Below are 21,102 nucleotides of genomic sequence, written 5' to 3'. Positions count from 1 at the left end.
TTTGTTTCTTTTGCATTCTACCTTTACCTTCTGTTGCCATTCTGCGCCGTAGATCTTGCTGCAGTCGGCTCTGGGTGTCCTCCAGTTCAAGCTCCTCAGCACTAAGAGGAAGGAGAAATTGGTTGGTTGGATCTTGGTTAATCACAATGATCTGGCACCGATTAACTTCCTGGGACAAAGCTCTCGCCTGACATCTGAAGAATCGCCACCCTGACCGGGAATCGCGCACAATTGTAGATACAAATCTTTTGTTATTTTCTTTTGCCTAGACAAGAGCATTATCTTATTTATCTTGCATTGACCTGCATGCATTCTGATCAACCCCCCCCCCCATCACTTCTGGCTCTGTGGACATATCTCTCACCCATTGACTGTAGTACCTAAATCTGGGTTCAGATCACCTTTAATCTATGTATATTCTAATTCAAGATGTATATTTTGTCTATATCCATCCAGAGAAACCCATATATTATGTTTAGCTTCTTAGAGTGTTCAGAGTACCAAATCTGTGTGCATAACTAAATAATTTTAACCTGTATTTTTCTATCTAGTACACTTGGCGCACAATTATCAGGCAAGTGAGCTTTTCTTTTTTTACCATATCATAATTTTTATGCATATTTTTCAGCTGTATAAACTTGAATGGATTTAAGCATTTCAGCTGATGTGTGATTTGTGTAAGGAGGGTGGGGTGCGGCCTAAAGAGATCAACAGCCTAATAATAATTATGCACAAATGTGCATAATTATTAGGCAACTTCTTTTCTTCAGGCAAAATGGGGCAAAAAACAAAAGATTTAACTCACACTGAAAAGTCAAAAATTACTCAATTATTGGGGCGCGATCAAAGAACCATCAATCATTTGCAAGAAACGTGTCGGGAGAGAATAAAGACGTAAATTAACTGCCGAGATTTGAGAAGAATCAAACTCAAGTAAAGCTACCAGGAGTCCATTATCCTCCAGCGTCGTCATATTCCAGAACTGCAACCTACGAGACGAGGCCAAGGTAAGGAGGGCTGAAACCCAACCACCTCTGAGCAAGACACATCAGTTGAAAAGTCAAGACTGGGCCAAGAAATATCTGAAGACAGAGCCTTCAAAGGTTTTATGGACTGATGAGCGTGAATCTTGACGCCAGAGGGCTGGAGACTCCACTGTAACAGGCACAGAGACTCCAGCAAGGTGGAGGTGGGGTACGGGTACGGGCAGGCATTATTAAAGATGAGCTAGTGGGACCTTTTCGGGTTGAAGATGGACTCAAAATCAACTCCCACACCTACTGCCAGATGCTTTTTTTTCAAGCAGTGGTGCAGGAGAAAGTCTGCACCTTTCAAGAAGACCATGATTTTTATGCAAGACAATGCTCCATCACATGCATCAATGTAGTCCACTGCGTGGCTAGCCAAGAAAGGCCTAAAAGATACACCCGTCAGGCTCTATTAATCAATACAACGGAAATTATAAAAATGATTTATTCTTTCTGTGCGGCCTGGTAACAAATATCTCATGGACCGGTACCGGTTGTAAGTACATAAGTTTTACAGGTTGTAACTCGGATAGTACCTGTATTTTGCTCTTCTTAGACGGTCCCAAGAACTGTTTGGTCCAAAAAAGCCTTGGTGGTAACGTTACCTTTTTGTTTAATCTAGGTGTCGTCACATGCAGTCACTTACAAGATCATGAGCTCAGACTCGTAACGTGCCAATCTGTTCTTCTCCAGAACGAGTTTAAACCAGGACTGATAGAGCTGGGCTTCGTCACCGTCATCTGTCTGAGATGATTCTGGAGGGTTGAAGGGTTGGAGAGACATGAGAATGAATATGAGAAGAAAGAAATGAGAATTTGATATAAAGCAGTTACAAGAAGACAGATCAACACGGAGACCACTTTAACATGACAAAACCTCCCCCCTTCACTGCAATACAAACGCACCAGTGAGGATGAACAATGAATTCTTGCGGTCCATTGAGCATACAGTAAAGCCATTAACACTATGTAGAGTAGATACTTTTTTACCAGACCAGGTATGCGAGGCAATGATTTGTCTAGATGTTGTGAGAATAATGCAAACAGCAGTAAAAAAATAAATAAATAAAGTACTGTATTTCAACGGAGGAATTCCAGAGCTGTCTTACACTGAAGCGTTGCAATAACAACATGACGCTAAAGTTATGCATGCAGTTCAATACCCGTCTCGGTTTCCCCTCTTATGATCTTTTCGATGGCCACGCCTCTCTCCTCAATATCTTTCTGTTTCTCTGCGACCTCCTCCAGTTGTCTCTGAATGGCCTGGGGGATGAAATTGCGGGACATACAACACAAGATCCAATTAGATGATTATTTGTCCATTTAATTTCCCCAATTTTTCGTGTTCTTTACAAGTTCTGCTTCTGTTTGCTAATAAAAGGCTCCACTGCAAAATCCAAATTTCCAGAAAGTCATTCTAGATAATCCAGAGGGCAGACGGTCAACAGTTTTTGTTTCACATGTAATCTCAACAACAAAGACACCAGTTTTTGGAAAATGTATTTTGGATGTTATTGTGCGAGTCCTAGATTAGATTAGACTCTAATAATCATTACAACGGAAATTATACAAATAATTTATTCTTTGTGTGATCTGGTAACAAATGCCTCACGGACCGGCACCAGGCCGCGGCCCGGTGGTTGCAGACTCCCGATCTAAATGGGAGCGGCTTGCAAGACGTCTATATCATAGAGAATCTTTGTTTCCATTTGCCCTATCTCCTCCTTGTAGATATCCATCTTTTCATCTCATCATAGCCTGACTCAATATATCTGTAGATTACAATTTTTACATACAGTAAACACGTAACGTTCTCCCCGTGTCCGTGTGGGTGTTTCTCCGGGTTCTCCGGTTTCCTTCCTCAAAAAACATGCAATTTATGTCCATTGGCCACCCCAAATTGTCCGTAGTGTTTGAGTGTTTTTTTTGTCTGTGTGGCCCTGCGTTGCGCTGGCGATGCATCCGGGGTGTAACAAGCTGGGTTAGGGTCCTGCAGCTTCCGTGACCCGCAAAGAGGGAAAATGTGGTAGAAAATGAATGAATGAATGTTTAAAGAGTACACAACAAATATAAAAAATAAGAAATGAATCCTTTTGTGCGAGGCCATTATTTAAACACAGTGGTTTTCACACCTGCGGGAGGAGTACTTTGTTGTTCTCAGTTATATATTAAAATATATCATTACCACTAGCAGCACTGCTGGCAGATGGATTGTGGGCGTTTTATGTTTTCTGTGAGGCTAAACGAGACCTTGGAAAACTGCAGCATGAACTGCTTGATCAAAAACAAGTGAATGCCACATGAACGACGAGTACCTGAGCTCTGTGGAGCCGCCTGAGCAGCTCCGTCTTAGCCTGCTGAGCCACTGCCTTCGCCTGCTTCTTCCTCTCCCTCTCTGGATGAAGCTAGGACAGGAAGCATGATGCATTTAAAAACAAAAACACAGTAAACACGTGCAAATGGCGCATATCCATTGCTTCCCTACATTGTGCTGTTTTTCAGCACTGTCTGTATGAACCTTCGGATTGAATGTAAGGTCTTCATCATCATCGTCACCAGAGGAGGACTCTTCCAAATCCTGTTGAGATGAAGCTGAAATAAAAAGCAAAAACCAAAGTAACAAGTGCTTCTGAAACATACGCTGAAGTGCAAACCAAAACATTCTGTACAGCTTCCGGTTTGCCTCGGCTCCAAAAATATGTTTGTATGTCGAGGCATTTTAAAATCCATTCTTTTGTTCATCTACCGAGTTGTTCGAGAATCGAGGTTCCACCGTACAGTGGAACCTCGGTTCTTGAACATAGTAGTCTGAACTAAATGGAAAGAGAAGTATTGTGGCGTGTATAAAATTAATCCAAACGCCACGGTGGGCTAAGTCGAAGGGGTTAAAACATTGAAGACGCGCACGCAGTACGTTGCACAGGCCTTGACAGATTTATTCCGCTCCAGCTCGCAGAGAGAATGGTTTGAGGACTTACTTTGGCTGTTGTAATGGTTGACAGTAAATACCTCATTGCCAGCGCGATCTGCCGTTGTTTCCGTCGCATCTATCCTGCGTTATGATCATGCGGTCAACAAAAAGTTTCTCCTCACGCTCACCCCACCAGCATAACAAGGCCACACACACTGACACAGCACAGGTGCGCACACAAATAAAGCCTCCACTCCAGCTGTGCCACGCCCCAATCACCGTGGCGTGGATGCGCACACACCCAGCGCGCGCACACACCCAGCGTGCGCACATTGGCTCTTACAAGAAGATTAAAAATTATATTAACATGATTAAAAAACATAAAGTTTTTTTGTTTGGAAAATATATCTTCAGTTTTCGAGCAGCATTACGAAAAAGATTATGCTTGAGAACCGAGGTTCCACCGTACAAGAAAAGCCTTCACAAATCATACCATTATGGGAGGGTGAGAAGTTTGGGTTTGCAGGTTTATTGACGAAGCAAGCAAGGACAGATCCCGTCTTAATGCTAAGGCCGATCACTCAACGACGTACTCGTTTAATGATGACTCGGAGTTCCGACGGGCTTTTGGAAATTCAAACGTTTGTGTTGAGCAACAAGGAATCACTGTTCTGATGAGCGGAATGCAGAGGCTGGCTGCAAAGTTACGAGTGAGCACATACATATGTAAAGTATAAACAACAACAAAGACGTATTAGATGTATCTAATAAAAGCTGCAGCCATAGGTTGTTAGTCCATAGTCTATTTCATACTCCTACTACTGTACGTTCGGCTTGGTGTCGCGACAGCAATTCATTGTTCTCCATATTAAGACGACCACGCGTCCTAAAGGGTGGGAGCCAGCGCACTAACCTTTGTTCCTCAGGTTGGTGAGCATCGTCCTGATTTCCTTTTGATGCTCCTGGTCCTTCACTGCAATCTTCGGATCTTCTTTCTTCCGCAGCCTCAGGGACGAGAACAAGTTGACCTTCCTGCGAGGCAACGAGGCCATATCATCAGAGAACACCCCTCCAGAGTTCCCGCGGCCTTTGAGGGAAACCTCTTGCAACAGAGAAGGCAGATCGCGCCCGACCCCCCATGGATCAGGCCCTCCAGACGTCCATCGAGCTTGAAACTTGCTGCCCTTCCTCCCATTTTTGGATTGCTCTTGACCCATTGTGCTGAAGGGCCTCAGTTTGTTGGGACTGTCGCATTTTGTCCTGGTGATAACAAATGGAAAAAAAAAATCTTAGCACTTTTAATTTGAACAAATTCCAGAAATGTAAAGCAACATTAAAGCAGGTTAGAATGATAAGAAAAGATTTGGAGAAAAACGCTTTAATGTGGTGTTTATATTAAAGAATTTCATGCAAACATTGTGACTGGAGTATTGGAGCGGCTGGATGGATTGGTCACACTAAATGTCCTCCTAAAGGCGTTGACTAGAAGCTGGAAGCCTAAGGGGGCCGCGGCCGAGGCTTGGCTCTGGGATGATTCCCCATCTTGGCGCGAGTCTGTCTGAGGCTTATCTGCTTCTGTCTCTGCTTGTACCTGATAAAACATCAGAGGACAGAAAATATGCAGTCAACATACTGCAGAATTATTGCCTCTTATCTTGCTCACATCACTCTCATCAGACTTTTTGCATTATGCTGTTGAAGGCATGAGAATTGTGCGATGAAGAGCAGAGAAATATTTTCAGGTGCAGGCTTTAATCTTCCTAACAGCTGGTATTAGAGATCCGACAAACACCTGGCCTTCCTGCTGATGCGTGGCCTTGGTGTTACTCGGAGTCTCCTCTGTGACCAACGTATCCCAGTTCAGAAGCTTCTCTTTCTCAGGGGGCGATAGCATCAAGCGCTTCTTTGGGCCAGAAGAGTTGCACCTCGAGCTCTCTTCACTTCTTGCACACTCCTCTGAGGGATTCTGGTTATCTGCTGATGTCCTGGCGTTGCATTCTGAGGTCTAAGAAGACAAGGATCATGTCAGAGAAGGTGGGTTATCAAAAATATCTTTGCCATGTCCGTTAGAGGACGTAGCTCTTCCTGTAATTGTGTAATTGATAGGCAAACACTGCGTTTGTGAGTCTACGTGCGCTGCGGTGTGTGTGTCTTCCATAAATCGAGACTGAACATTCAACACACCTTTGATGCTTCTGCTGAAGAGTTCTCCTCAGAGTCAGAGTCCACTTCAAGAACAGTCCCTTGTTTGTCTTTGTCGAGCGGCATGCTCTTCTGCAGTTGCTTCATGAAGAGCAGAGGGAAGGCTGTTGTGCAGAAAGCACACCATTGTTGGTGTTGGAGAGGAACAGGCTCACGCGGAAGTCAGCCATCATGTTTTCATCTACGTCCGTTTGTTCATTGGTTCATCAAAATCTTAAAGAACGATCCCCATAAACCAGGAAAAAATGGTAGAAATTGGAGCATTTTTTAAACCCCATTTGCCCCGATTAATCAATCACCTTGATTCTTTGTGGAGGGGTGCAGGGGCCAGGCAAGCTAAACATGCATGCATAGGTTTGTCCTTGCAGTGTCACTGTAATGCTCGCAATACATGCATTATGCATGTCTGTTCATTATTCAATTACAGTACGTATCGTATGCTCTGATGTCTGTTACAGTCCCGAAGCTAGCTTTATAATAAAGTCAAATATTTTATAGATCCAAAAACATTGTCTTGCAGTTTGGATCTAGTGTCTCTACATCTTAGCACAAATTAAGCTGGTTAGAGTGGTGGCCATCCTGGATAGAATAAGGCACTTATATTAATAGTACTAATACTAATACATTAGATATGTTAAATATTCTTCATGAACACAAGTATTAACCGTTAAAGCCCGGGAACTCAACAAAACTGACAGCAACCGTTCGATCAAGTTCATCTCAAGTGTTGCGTTTGCAGTGAACAATACAGACCTCTAGTGTTCATTTACTGCATCACAGTTATGTTGCTACCTGTGCTAGCACTGGGGTAAATAAATCCAGGTGTGAGTCTGAAGCTTCCAAAGCCTCCCCCACCTCATTAGTGAGCTGGGGGGCTTGGAACAGAGTGTGTAACACACACTTCTCCCGGCTTCGATTGGTGGTTTAGATTCAACCATGGTGGACTCGTACAAATGGCATGAGGAGCACCAGATGGGCCGGTAGGACCCAGTTTATGGATATATGCACTGCGATGAGGACGCAGTGACCGTTTTATAATGCATGAATAGGCTGCCTACTGATGCCTTAATGCTCATTCATTCCTTTTCTTATCCAAACGCCGGTCGCAGGTGTTGCTGGAGTCTATCCCAGCTGTCTGTGGGCGAGAGGCGGGGCACACCCTTGTTATTTACAAACACAAATATTGATTTATGAAGAACATTCGTTACAATAAATAATAAAAAAATCTTTTTAGAGGTATTTGAGGGTAGGCCTGGCCCATCTTAAATAAAGTCAGCAATCTGCAGACACCATTCAAGTCATCAGACACTGGTTGAAGTCAATTCCAGTTTGACCATAATGGTTAATTAATTGGTAATTAATCCTGAAAGATGGTGCATTACGGAGGGAAGATCATCACTGACACGTATAGTTGTCCTGTAGCCAACTAGACTGGTGTGCATATTTTTAAGACCTAAAGGTCGAGGACTTCAGGTACCTCGGGTCAACAGTGCAGAGTGATGGAGAGAATGTGGAAAGGAGGTGAAGAATTGTGTGCAGGCAGGCTGGAACGGGTGGAGGAACGTATCAGGAGAGTGTCAGCGAGGATGAAGGGAAAGGTCTACAAGACAGTGGTGAGGACAGCCATGATGGACGGCTTAGAGACAGTGGTGAGGACAGACATGATGGACGGCTTAGAGACAGTGGCTCTGAGGAAAAGACAGGAGGCGGAGCTAGAAGTGGAGGAGAGGTAGTAGTCCTTTAAACATTGTGGGACCATGTGGTCCGCAGCAGCTCCAGAGGAACACCTCCATCTAGTGGGTCGGGAATATTATGTATCCAAACATCTGACACACCTACCGTGCCCCACACAATAAAACTGACTCACATACAGAGAGCGGTGGGAGAACGTGTGTTTGCTCTGGTCATCACGGTGCTCCGCCTACAGTAGAAAATAAGTTGACTGTTGTCTGCCTGATTCATTGTGTGTGTCTGATTACTACTTCCAGGGTTTTGGGAGTTTAACCCTGACAGGTTCTCCTTGGGAGTGACCAGGTTGGGCATGAATAGAAATGAGACAATAAGAGGGACAGTGAAGGTTGGACGTTTTGGAGACAAGGTCAGGGAGACCAGACTTTGATGGTTTGGACATGTCCAGAGGAGAGACGGGGACTATATCGGTAGAAGGATGCTGAGGATGGAACTGCCAGGGAACAGGACTAGAGGTCGACCCAGGAGAAGATACATGGACGTAGTGAGGGAGGACATGAGAGTGGCTGGTGTTGGGGAGGACGATGCAAAGGACAGGGTGAAGTGGAGAAGGTTGATTTACTGTCTGGTGACCCCTGATGGGACAAGCCAAAAGTACAGTAGTAGCAGTAGGAAGTATCAGTGTGAGAAATGTGAATTGCTCACTCAGCGATTGAAAGATTCTGCACAGCAAACCAAAAAAAACAGAGAAAAGAAAAAGCTGAGATACTCACTCGTTCTGATCTTGCGTTTCCATCGATCGCTCTTCTTGATGTTGCAGAGATCTGCAGCGATGCAAGACAAAGACCGAAACAGCTTGAGATAGGCAGAGCAAGAATATTTAGAAGCCCTGGTTTTTATTTTGTGTAATGTTTTTGCAATTCATCTATTAAGTCAGCAACTTTTCTGTGAAAAAAGGAACAAAAATGAATGTGAGCGAAGAGCCCACAAACAAAAGAAAAAAAAAAGAGTTGAGAAAATACAAGAACCAAACACGGGTTAGTAGAACATACTAACGTTAGCTCACATGCTCAGATGCTTTAGCGCTATCGTCTGTCTCAAAGGTAAAACTCATAATAAAAGCACATTTGATGTTACAGTAATACTTCATATCATTTATTATATCATTTTGTGCGTGTTTGTGTATCTATATAGCAACTAAAAACTTCTTTTCTGTCGTTTTGAGTGTTTTTTGACGGCCGGAACAGATCAAATTGTTTTCAGTTATTTTATATTGGAAGAATTGATTTGACATATGAACGATTTGACTCAGGAGCTCAGTCCAGGAAGGAATTATACTCGTAATACTCATGTACAATAGAACATCTCACTAACTCAAATTATTTCAGGGGCATTTAAATGTACAATAAATATGCAAGAGGACTCAAACTGTCTCAGAACCATCTTGATGGACATTGGTCCTGATGAGGGCATGACCACTGCCACAGACCAGCACACCAGGAGGTACATGTGCAGAAATGTATATGGACAGAATGGGAAAAGTGCAACCAAGTAGAAATAAACATTCAGCAAAGTATGACAGAAAACTAGAGAATATTAGCTGCAGGATGATTGGAAATTTTGCTGGTTTAATATTCTCCCTCCGGGAATATGGAATAAAACGCCATTCGTGCTGCACAGCGGATAATAACCGCCTTTAGGCCGCTGATTCTACAGCTGTACTACATTGGACCCGCGCATGTAGAGCCACACTGACCATTGGTGCTGTCCGGACTTTGGCCATTGTCCCCAGTCGTTTCTTTTGCTGTGGATTTGACTCCACAGGAGTCCTCCTGAGCCTCGGCAGCAATCGCCGTCCCCTCTAGAACTCTTTTCTGACCTTTGTCCAGCTGCTCCGACATCAAGCTGGACCCCCCGCCTGCAAACAGAAACAGTATGAGGGCCTTAAGTTTTAATGAGGATTAATGCCCAGCCAAATTGCAGTAAAAAAAAAAAAAAAAGACACCGAGCATGAGGCTCATTTCATGCATAATGGTCAAAAATAGTTGAGCATTTCTTATGTTGGTTATAAATCAATAATCAGTGGCTGGCTGTCATGTGGAAACAAATATATTCCTGATAAACATGTTAACAAAATGATCACACGCTGAGTGGCGCCAAGTTTCTCTGATTGTGCTTCAGATGCACGAGTTTATAACTGCACAGGTGAAATTCTGTTTGCACGGATAAAACATGAATGTTGGTGACAGTACTCACAGAGTAATGAAGTCAACATTGCACAGAGTGTTTCCAGAGGTGATTGATTCCACTCGGTCACAGCAAAGACATGAAAACAGATCGACTCAACCTTCATGTGCAGCAGCGTTAGCAGTTATCCAACCGCCGTTTGATTCCAATGCGGCCGTTCCACTTTAATGCACCCGGTTTGATTTGGGGCTCAATAAGGGACACATTCATCAAATGAGAGAGCGAAATCACACAGAGAGGACAGGACAGAGAAGAACCCCACTGACGGAGGCCACAAGGAGGGATTCACTTCACTTCTGTTCAGGTTGGTTGTTTAACCAGATTCCGTTTCACTGAGCTCAGTTTGACTTGGTTGCGTCTAAGATTCGCAGGAAGCCAGATTTTTATTCATTTTTGAGACAAAAGTCTTTTGTTTTTTTGCAATTGCATTTGCAGCTAAGGATTGAGCTCACTGCCATTTGTCTCTTTAAGATCGGCTGCGAGCCTAAAGCTTATTCAGCTGCTCATCCAGTGTCATTTGTTGAGTTAAAGCTGTGAACAGGATCTGCGTGGAAGATTTGCTGTTTGGATGAAGAGTCACGGCGCCGTGGGATTACCCTCGATCAAATTATTAAACAAACCACAAAGCAAAATTGCGTATGTAATCAAACTGATTTATTTGCAAACATATCGACAGCTTGTAAATAAAATTAATGAAGCAGCTTTACAGTAATTATGGAAAACACATGAAAGGTCGAAAGGCAACTTCAAGGCTCATTACTAATCAAATGATGAAAGAGAAAACAGCCGGGAGTCTGTTAAAAAAAAAAAAAAAACTGCTACAGGGCTGCTGACCTCCTGAGCAAAGTCTAGGGACATGAGAGACAACTGGAGAGGGGCTCTGAGGGGGGGAGGCCTCCTTCTGAAACAGAGGAAACCACAGACAGGCCTGACAAGAGGGGAGGATGATGATGATGATGATGATGCACGAGGCATTCAGATGGATGCGAGAGAAGTTAGGGAGGAACACAGCATCACATGAAGGTTAGTTCGTGCTGTAGCACCAGACTGATCAGGTGAAAGGTGTTTATTTTTATTATAATTTTGGCTCTGTGCTAAATGTCTGACAATACACGATTAAATACACGGTGACATTTTACTGCGCTGCTCAGTAACGGTTGTGATTACACTTGCAACATATTCCGACTTCCTTTTGTGTCTGTCGACGTTACTCTGGGAAAGGATGAGGTTTTTTTGGGACTGACAAGGGACTATGAAGGCAAGAGTATAAAAACTTTTGGATTTATGCTCTCGGAGCCTTGAAAAAGAGCTATTTAAGAGCCTTGAGCTATTTAACAGAATACAATTTAAGTTTCAACTGCTGGTATAACCAGATAAAAAGTGGAATGGAAACCCAATACTTGCAGAGAAGTTGCATTCTCTTATTTCAACATTTAACTCTGAAACAGAGCACTTCTGTGGCGTCGCTTGAACATTCAAGTCATAAATAAAATACTTTTTTTCAGTTTGGACTTGGACGAGTGCAACAGGAAATATTAAATAAAATAAACAGCAGCTCAATCGCCAGGTTTTTGTCATCAACTTCAGAATACTTCTACACCGCAGACACTCGCGTCACGCAACTAGCTTCTAGCTGCTGTCGTGTTTTACCAGCATTCAACCAATTGTGTCGCAGGAAGTGATGTCATGCCGCACGAGCTGCCATTTCTGTTGGAGTAGAGGCATCTCTCTCTGTGCCACGGCGTGACTCCAGATCAGATAAAAAGTCATGAAAATAACGATCCATATATATCAGAGTCCTGATTGGGAGGTAACGTCCGATTTCGATTGAGTCCGCAAGCTCGTGATCGGGCCCGATATCCAATCAGGAGATCGGATCATCCCTAATTGAAATAAGTGATTCTGGTCATTTCGTGGACTTTGACACAAAAGAGCGGAACAAACATGAGCAGCATTTGATTAATATGAAATAATTAGTTGAAGTCTCTCTCATTTAATTTGAAATTCTCCACAATGTATATCTGGATGCTACAAATAACACCTTCACCAACTCTTACAATTTGACTGATGCTGGCATATTGATGCTGATATGGGTTAGATTCAAGGTGCAGAGCTACAGATGCAGCCAATGCAAAAGCCACACAGCAAGACTTATGGACCAAAGTTGGCCAATTGTAACCTTCCCTGGTGGCAGGAATCAGCCAATCAGAGGATGCAGCATTGGAAACTTGAAACAGACTGAACAAGTGAAGTGAAATGAACAGAAGCGTAAAAAATATGTTTGGGAAGATAAATGAAATGAATGAGATGTGAAGAAAACAGAGTGCTCAGAATTACAAGTAAACATTCTGATGGCAAGGAAACGATTCAAATAAGAGAGATGTGGGACTTTCCTAAAAACAGACTATAGACCTCTAATTCTGCACAATTAAAGCAAATGCTTGGAACTAACTTTACCATCTTCATTTAGACGATTGAAGATAGAATGCATAACAGTTAAAAAGAAAAGAGCTATAAAAATATATATTGAGAAAGACAATATTTTCACTGAATCAACATCGTCTTTTGCAGATTCTGCTTTATTAATCAAATGTGTGCACTACTGATGCAAAAAATTTCAATAAAATAAATTTAAAAAACCCAGTCTGGAATGGTTATAAATAAGACCCATTATTTTTGGTTTGTTTTGCTATTTAATAATACATTGAAAAAAATTATAATAATTTAGATCCGTCTCACCAGAATTTCAAATTGATTTCACAATGCAATGCATTCAAGTGAGAAAAACTTGATTTGATCAATTTGACTAAGAAATTAGATTGGTTTGGAAATCCAATTTTTTTTTGTATCACTTGAATTTCACTCAGAATTGTTTTATTAGTAAACATTCAAATGAAATAAAGGCAGCTACTTTTGTTTTAGCAAGACGAGGTTGGTATTAAATACCACAAATAATGAGCCCTACATGTATAAAGTGAAATCAGTGAATTATCTTTAGAAAATATCCAAGTGAAATACAAAAATAAAACATGAAATAATGCTAAAATAATACCACCGTTTTGTCATTTCCATTGCGCATCTCTGTGGTGCAGATACTATAGAGTCAGTGCAACATCAAAAACCATGATGAACGATGCGATTTAGCCGTCTCTATCCAGATGCCGACATTTTCCGCAGCCTGGAAAATTCAGTGCGAGTCAGAAATGCCTGTAACCGGGTTCGTGACCGCGACACGAGTATCAGACATCTGAGCCAAACACCGACAGCATTTATTCATGCATCAGCCCTGATCTCAGCTCAGCAGCTACCATATATACAGTAATACCTTGACATACGAGTGTAATTCATTCCTGGACCGAGCTCGGATGTCAAATAAATTTTTCCCATATAGAATAACTGGAAGAAAACCTTTCCGGTCATCTAAAGACGCCCAAATCAGAGTTAATAACAATGACAACAACGTTTTTAATTGCTATATACTGTAGCCACTCACACAAAATGATGATATAATAAATGATATACAGTATTCCTGTAATATAAAATGTGTTTTTTATTCTGAATTTTACCTTCGAGACAGACGATAGTGCTAACAGCAGGCGGCAGGAGGGAGGGAAGGCGGGGTCGACACGTTATTCAGTAATTGTACTTTACACGTACTCTTACATAAACTTAGACATGATAGCTCTGCCTTTTGGATCCTTTGTATTATTGACAACATCCTCCTGATTGATGATTGTACATATCGATGTACTCCGCTCGTACTGGTGTGCCAAATCACTTACGCGGACGCCACTGCCTCGCCGATCGATAATTTGATTCTACATCTCCATCGTCATCAAGTGTTTGTTTCTTCTCACTGCCATCCTTACCGTTTGTTTCTTTGGACCCGTCACTTATTATAAAGAATGTTCACAGATAAAGTGAAAACCCCTGAACGACTGACGCGTGCAGGCTGGCTCGCATGGCGGAAAACTCGCATGTCGTGGTATTACTGTACTTCAATACACAATAAATCTTCTTCAAAGAACAGTTCAACCAAAAATCAGAATTCAGTCATTTTCTACGGAACCCCAAGCTGATAGAATAAATGGGTGCGATTTTAGCACATTTGCTAAGTTGTGTCAGACCTAACAGAGATCTCCACAACTAAGTGAGGGCGTCGGCTTTAAGGCCACTGCAAAGCTCGCAGCTGAAAAGGAAACGTCTTTCCTGGCACCTTACGAACTGCGTGGCGTCGTTGGCTGTCGTTTCTAACGCTTTAACTCCTCTTTGGTTGAGAATGCTGCAACGTTCTATTTCTGCGACGCTCCAGAAAATAAGGAACTTGTCCGTCAGCGTGAAGGCAAAGTTTAGCTTCTGGTGACCTGCTGTTTTAAGGTGGCCTTTTCATTTTGCTGTCGTCATACTATAGAAAAAAGCTCAAGTGTAAGCGACTCAAACAAGCTCAATTTACAGCAACTGATTATTTGGTTCCATAAAGCACCTTCTATTTGATAATCGGAATTCTAAAACAACCACACTCGGCATGGAAGAAATACTGTACTAATATTTGGCTTCAACTCCTGATGCATAAAAATATAATCCCAAAACCCATCTGGGCTGTAATCGGGTCAACTGATCCGCCCTACATCAACTGGTGGCCTGTGAGCGGCGGCTGCTGACTCAGGATGGGTCTCCTGGTAGGTCTGTCCCAGCGCCTCATGCATCAGACAGAGCAGCGGAAAGCTCAAGCTCAGCAGCTCATACAGGAACACGTATTCATGTGAGCAGCTCCTGGTGTGGGACCCCCCCCCCCCCCCGGCTGCCAAAGGCTCGCACACACTGTCAAACAGTCGTCCAAGCCACACACACACTGCCCTGCCGGCATGCCTCGGCCCGCTCAGGCCTCTTCTAATCAGAACCAGAGTACCTGGGGGTCGATTCTGGAGGCTGCTTCCACCGTCTGCAGACAACGGAGTGGCGCCGTCTTCCTGCACACACGAGGGAAAAAACGATGAAATGCAAGCGGTGTCAGTCAATAAATAGCATTTAATAGAGTTAAACACAACCGACGTGACGTATAAAACAAAACAAAGGACCATGTCGGTGGCATTATCAGAGGAAAAGTTGCATTTTCTAAAGTGGCATGAATAAATAAACAAACTCCTTAAAGGTCAAACGGCATCTCTGTGGTTGAGAGGAGTGGTGAAACCCCATCTGAGAGGAATGCCACTCGGGATGCGTCTAGATTCGATTTGTAACTACGGAAACAGAAAAAAACATGCACAAACCCTAAATACCGAAAGGCACCGTCGGGTGTAGAAAGTTTCACGAGGAAGTCTTCAACCCGTTTTGAGCGACGTCCAGAAAGGAAAACGTAACGGACGGATAGGAGAGTAGCCCCTCCTGCATTTTTTATTTTATTACTCTCCACTGATTCAAAGGAGCTACAGCTAGCACCACACACACACACACACACACAGTAAACATATTTAGGTGCAAATTCATTCAGTAAAATGTTCTTTCTTTCAAGGACAGTCGACTTTAAAGCGAAGAGCGACACTATAGAAATGTTTCCGCCGTTTCTGGGATGTACATCTTTCTTTCTTTCGTTCGTTGTGTGACTGCATTCCTCCTCACCATTCTCCGTTTGAATGTTCCTGTATGAGTGCTGGACCGGTGCTGGGCGTGATGCATCTTGCAGTAGAACTTGGCTAAAAAAGGAAGCAAACCAAATCACGGATGAGGACGAGAGTCAGGTTTCAGGATACGTAACGAACACGCTGGGGGGGGGGGGCGGGGGGAGCGTAACGCACCCTGCTGGGAGTCGAAGGCGTGCCCCCCCAGACGGAGGGTGCAGTTACAGACGTCACAGCGGAAACACTCGCGGTGGAAGAAGTAGCCCTCGGTGCTCAGTCTCTCCATCACGTAGACCCGTTTACTGCAGAAGTGGCAGACGTCGCTGCCGCCGAGCCCCGGAGGGACGTTCTTACGCGCCACACCCTGGAAGAGAAAACGGACCAGGACAATGTCACTCTGGCATCTCGCATGATCCGGGCACGGGTGTGAATGAAAGTGATGTCACAGGGTGACTCAGAGCAAAGGAAGCAATCAAACAAACACGAAACGCACAATCAGAACAAGTGTGTTTTTAAATTACACTTCAATTTGACCTCACAGCTAACTGAGCCCCCCCCCCCCCACCCCCACCCACGCCCTGTTATATAAGAAGGAAGTCAATTAAGAAGGATTACGGCAGGAGTTTAAACGACTAATTCCAGCTACCATCAGCAACGTGCGTGATCAAGCTGGGTGAACAAGCTCCGTCAAGCCAGCAGACAAAAGGCCAGTCCAGCTAAATGTGAATTCGTGTTAGCATTTATCATATGCAGCTGTTAACAGGATGTTATACATAAACACAAGCACAGATCGCTCATCTAATGCTGCACACACATACACACACACACACACACACACCAGCAGCCGTGTTGCTGAAACACTAAACCCAAATGCTCCACGGCCTGGAGCCGCTGGTTGAATCAGTCGCTCTCTGGGCAAATCCAGAAGCACTTTTCACCCGTTTAGACACGACACATTCTCATTGTGATGCACACTGTGTTGCGTAATGGTGAGTCCAGGCGGCAAAAGTCAAACACAATTAAAGCGCTGCCGTCACTGGTCGAACACGACGGCACCAGATTGATCACACTTGTGGCTAATGATGTGAGTGTGTGTGTGTGTGTGGGTTCACTGTGTCCACCATAATCAGAAGATTGAGAAGAGAACAGGTAAGTTACCTTTTTTGACATTATAGTATGTAAATGCTGACACCAATTACTGTCTGACTCTACTATATACTGCACCACAGTATACCGTCAGTAAATATACGTTTCAGTACATCGCTGGCTGCGTTTACATGGACACATTTAATTGGATTAAAAGTCTGATCTGAATAAGAATGCTTCATGTACACAACCAAATCGGATTAGTCTGACCCGATCAAGATCAATCCGATCAACATTTTATTCCGATCAAGAGGGGTGGTTTATACCAAAATTAAAGGAGGAAAGTAACAAAGAAAACGGGGGAAACGCGTGAAATAACGTTTCAAGCAGAAAAGGGCGGAGCCATGTTTTGTTTACAACGGAAGTCGCTACAGCTTCTTCTTCTTCTAATATTGGTCAAATTGCGCACGTCAAAATAATTTATTCCGATTAATTGTGACGCACCCTAATCGGATCAATATTTTTAGGCTCCATGAACACAGTGCATCCGATCATAATTTTAATCCGAACTCTGATCGGATAAAAGACATTTTGTCCGTGTCAACGTGTTGAATTTTGACTGACTCGAGGCACAATTTGACAACGCAGTTCGTTTTAAGGTGAAAGTTCGGTTTTGCCAGTGGAGTCTGAGGTTTTGTGAATGCAGCTAGAGAATTGGGTCTTGTGTTCACAGTTTGGAGCAGAGCAACTTTTGAGAAATGTGTCTGAGCAGTCAGGGGGGGGGAAACTGCAACCCCTCAAGCTTTAGGAGCATTTTATGGCTAGAGAACCAGAACCGGATTAATCTGGAATCTTCGCAAGCAGTCACGACGCCTCTTTGATGCTGCTGCTCAGTCAGCGTTAGATCGGTCTCTGCAGGTTCCACATGCATCTTACCGTCGTGGCATTGGGCCTGTGGTCGGTCTCATACATGATGGCCAGTATCTGAGCTTTAGCATCTATGGCTGATGATACTTTGCCAACTGTTCGCTAATGTTAACACCAAAAGGAGAGCAGGAGCAAAGACAGAGCAGAAGATCAGGACCAGCTCAGCGTTGAAGGACATGTCTTCACACCGAGGTCTCAACTTGTACCTCTTTAATGTAACTGGACGCTCCAGTCGGACAACTCTCAGAGCCATCGACTGGCCTTGCAGCGATTCCTCTGGGGGTCTCACGAGAGCAGCTCCCGTTGCACTGGACGACACCAAATGGAGATCGCGTGTAAAACGAGGCACGGCTTAATGGAAAAGATTTTAGGAATCCGTGCATTCTTCCTGTGATGCCATTCATTTAGAATGTTCGTATAAAAAAAAATCTTGCCTAAAAAAGACAAATACAATAAAAAAAAAAAGAGATATAAAAGTTGCCTCATCGATAAATGCGACAATTATATGAACAAGGCATTAAATTGTCGTGTAAAAGCCCAATGGAGCAAACAGTCTCCCAACAAAACAGAATTTTATTATTAAAGTGAAGTAAATATTGAAAACTAATTACAAAAAATGAATTATTCAAGAATCTAGGTTAAAACTTTTTCTGTCTTTTTGTCTATGAAGTTAGATCTTTTAAAGTTGGCTTAATGAAACCAGTGCTTAAAGCCGTCTGGTTTTTAACTTGGACTTCTTTTGCCAGGCATTCTGGGTAAATTCAGACTTTTTACACTTAAAAACATGGCTGATCAGTCGTCATCAGACTGTTTCCTAGGAGGGCAAAAAACTACTGACTATATTTAGAAGGATGATGCATGGCCAGGAAAGCACCAATCCAAATTGAGAACATGCCTTGAAGATAATTCTGATCTGGCAACCTGTGAAAGCAGAACACAGAGGACTAGAGGGTGGTCTTTAGGTAGGAATGAGGACACTCACCCCTTTAAAGCTAATTAACTCATCATCAAAAGTCTCCTCTGCTGCTTTTTGGGCCCTCACCTCAATGTCTTGCATCTTCTTGCGTAGTGAAGACGGATGAGAAGATGAACTGTTGTGTCCATTTGTACAACCAGTTTCAGAGAGGGACGAGGGACTCTCAACAAAAGAGATTGAAGAGAGGACAGAAGATGTGTTCTTGTTGCATGCTCCGCATGCAGCCTGATGCGAAAAGGTCTGATGCGTTTGCTCAGAGGCGGAGTAAGAGGAGGGAGAGGAGGAGTCCTTGGCCTTGTGTGCAGAGGAGAAGCCAGCCTGCGCAGTGGGGTCAGGGACAGGGTGGACTGCAGGGTAGACAGTGATGCCCTTAGATACAGAGCAAGGTGGAGGGAGGGATGAAGAAGAAGAAGAAGAGGTTGACAGCTTCAGCTACAGAAGGGAAATGGAAAAGTTGGTGAAAGTCAACAGAAACAAAGTTAAGGAGTGGACCTGAACGTCTCGCTGTGTCCAGAGGAACCCTGCGGTCACTCGCTTTCAACTTTTAAAATCTATGTTAGGAAATAGTCAAATTTGGATCATCTGGTTGGTTTATAATCTCATGCTGATCAGGGGCAGATTGACTGCAAGTGATTCGCTGCATGCAGAGGTTCTGTAACATGAAAGCATCTGCTACTTATTATGAAATGTAATTACTATTGTTTAATGTTTACATTCCGTAGTGCCAAAATCATTAGGGACATTTCAAAAACATTTTCGGGATCAACATTTTTGGGGTTCACAAATTCATTAAATGCAAAAGTGCAAAAAAGAGAAGCTTGCACTAGCATATAAATCTTTCAGAAAAAGACCTGCTGAAACTGCAGCTCTCAGGTCATTGCGTTAATGAGAACATGCAGAAATCGAGACGATTCGTGCTACCCACAACCTGAGAATGAGGAGCAGGAGGTTTGTCGGACCCAGGAAACATGGAGGAGAGGAGGACGGCTCTGTCCTTAATGCTCCTGTGAGAAAATTCTCTCGCAGACGTTCTCTGTACGGACACAGAGCGTTGGTCAACAGCAGAACGCAAAGAGTCGGAACCGTATGTGGCGTAAAAGATGTGACGAAAAACAGACACGACATTCACCTGCTGCAGAAACTTCCCTGACCCGGTAGAGGAACGCTCGACCTCAACAGCAGAGAGCGGTGAGGTGCGTTCTGGGTAGTAATGTTCAGTAACTCGAGGGCTCGGCGAACGGGGGAGGCTCATCGAGGGTGAGGGTGAGGGAGAGGGACAGTAGCGGCCCGGAGCCACAGATTTGTGGGAATGGGGGGCGCTTGCTTGCTGGGTCACAGCACTGGGATTCTCCAATAAGCGAAGATAGATGGAAGGCTGGGAACAGGAAGCACCAGCAGAAAGAGGAATAGAGTCACAACAGCAGAAAGAGAAATAGAGTCACAACAGCAGAAAGAAGAATAGAGTCAGGAAGCAACAGCAGAAAGAGGAATAGAGTCAGGAAGCACCATCAGAAAGATGAATAGAGTCACAACAGCAGAAAGAGGAATAGAGTCACAACAGCAGAAAGAGGAATAGAGTCAACAGCAGAAAGAGGAATAGAGTCAGGAAGCACCAGCAGAAAGATGAATAGTCACAACAGCAGAAAGAGGAATAGTCAGGAAGCACCAGCAGAAAGAGGAATAGAGTCACAACAGCAGAGGCTAAATGTTCATCATCACAACATCACAACACAAAGAGCGGAGAAACAAACTGTACCTGCCACCTTGGGCGAGGTGGAGGAGGGGGAGGAGGAGGGGGGACATCCTTGGGCTGGGCAAAACGGGGGTTTTCTTTCCGCTCCTCCTCCTCTTCATCTTCCTCCTCTGAGGAAGGAAGTGGTGTGGAGGAAGAAGAGAGAGGAGGACAGAAGGAAGGATCTGAATGTTCCTTATCAGACTGATGGAAGGAGAAGAAGAAAGGAAATGGGACAGGAGAGCGGTGAAAGGGAAGGAATTTTAGTTTCTGCTATTTTAAGAGGCATTTGACACCCATTCTGACAACAAGGTAGAGTCTGAAGAAAGAGCACAGAAGAACGAAAGCTCGGCATTTTTCCGACTCAAGCTTCTTAAATTACAAAGTTGTCGGCATATTCTCAAACAAAATGCTTCAACAATTAGAGAAATAGCTTAATTCTTTTTTTAAATGGTACATTTACAACTTATAGCCTTTGAAAGTTGACATTTTAAATACATAACGACTGAATCAATTCATTGCTGGTTCCACATCTGTAGTTTAACAAATTCACATTCTCCACTTCCCCCTGTCCTTTGCACCGTCCCCCCCGACACCAGCCACGCTCATGTCCTCCCTCACTACGTCCATGCATCTTCTCCTGGGTCGTCCTCTAGTCCTGTTCCCTGGCAGTTCCATCCTCAGCAT

The 21,102-nt window shown here is 43.6% G+C and overlaps 1 protein-coding gene across 1 annotated transcript in view; it reads right to left on the bottom strand.

Annotated features, from left to right (window-relative positions):
- Positions 1-21,102, bottom strand: part of LOC137893552 (F-actin-monooxygenase mical2b-like) — a 46,509-nt gene that overhangs the window by 1,351 nt on the left and 24,056 nt on the right. Inside the window, exons 17-37 of the mRNA XM_068738962.1 lie at positions 20,440-20,619; positions 19,813-20,058; positions 19,612-19,716; positions 18,750-19,115; positions 17,914-18,015; positions 17,717-17,809; positions 15,872-16,058; positions 15,696-15,769; positions 14,986-15,046; positions 10,945-11,004; positions 9,586-9,747; positions 8,603-8,653; positions 6,123-6,244; positions 5,731-5,943; positions 5,354-5,529; positions 4,852-5,198; positions 3,531-3,619; positions 3,343-3,432; positions 2,191-2,290; positions 1,675-1,783; positions 28-101 (exon numbers count right to left, since the gene is read on the bottom strand). Of these exons, the coding sequence (XP_068595063.1) occupies positions 28-101; positions 1,675-1,783; positions 2,191-2,290; positions 3,343-3,432; positions 3,531-3,619; positions 4,852-5,198; positions 5,354-5,529; positions 5,731-5,943; positions 6,123-6,244; positions 8,603-8,653; positions 9,586-9,747; positions 10,945-11,004; positions 14,986-15,046; positions 15,696-15,769; positions 15,872-16,058; positions 17,717-17,809; positions 17,914-18,015; positions 18,750-19,115; positions 19,612-19,716; positions 19,813-20,058; positions 20,440-20,619 (3,007 nt within the window). The remainder of the gene's footprint in view (positions 1-27; positions 102-1,674; positions 1,784-2,190; positions 2,291-3,342; positions 3,433-3,530; positions 3,620-4,851; positions 5,199-5,353; positions 5,530-5,730; positions 5,944-6,122; positions 6,245-8,602; positions 8,654-9,585; positions 9,748-10,944; positions 11,005-14,985; positions 15,047-15,695; positions 15,770-15,871; positions 16,059-17,716; positions 17,810-17,913; positions 18,016-18,749; positions 19,116-19,611; positions 19,717-19,812; positions 20,059-20,439; positions 20,620-21,102) is intronic.

This window comes from Brachionichthys hirsutus, chromosome 5, assembly GCF_040956055.1.
Source record: "Brachionichthys hirsutus isolate HB-005 chromosome 5, CSIRO-AGI_Bhir_v1, whole genome shotgun sequence".
Classification (NCBI taxonomy): Eukaryota; Metazoa; Chordata; class Actinopteri; order Lophiiformes; family Brachionichthyidae; genus Brachionichthys; species Brachionichthys hirsutus.
Note: the sequence above shows the minus strand (reverse complement) of the source record. Positions and strands in the feature narration are given on the sequence as shown.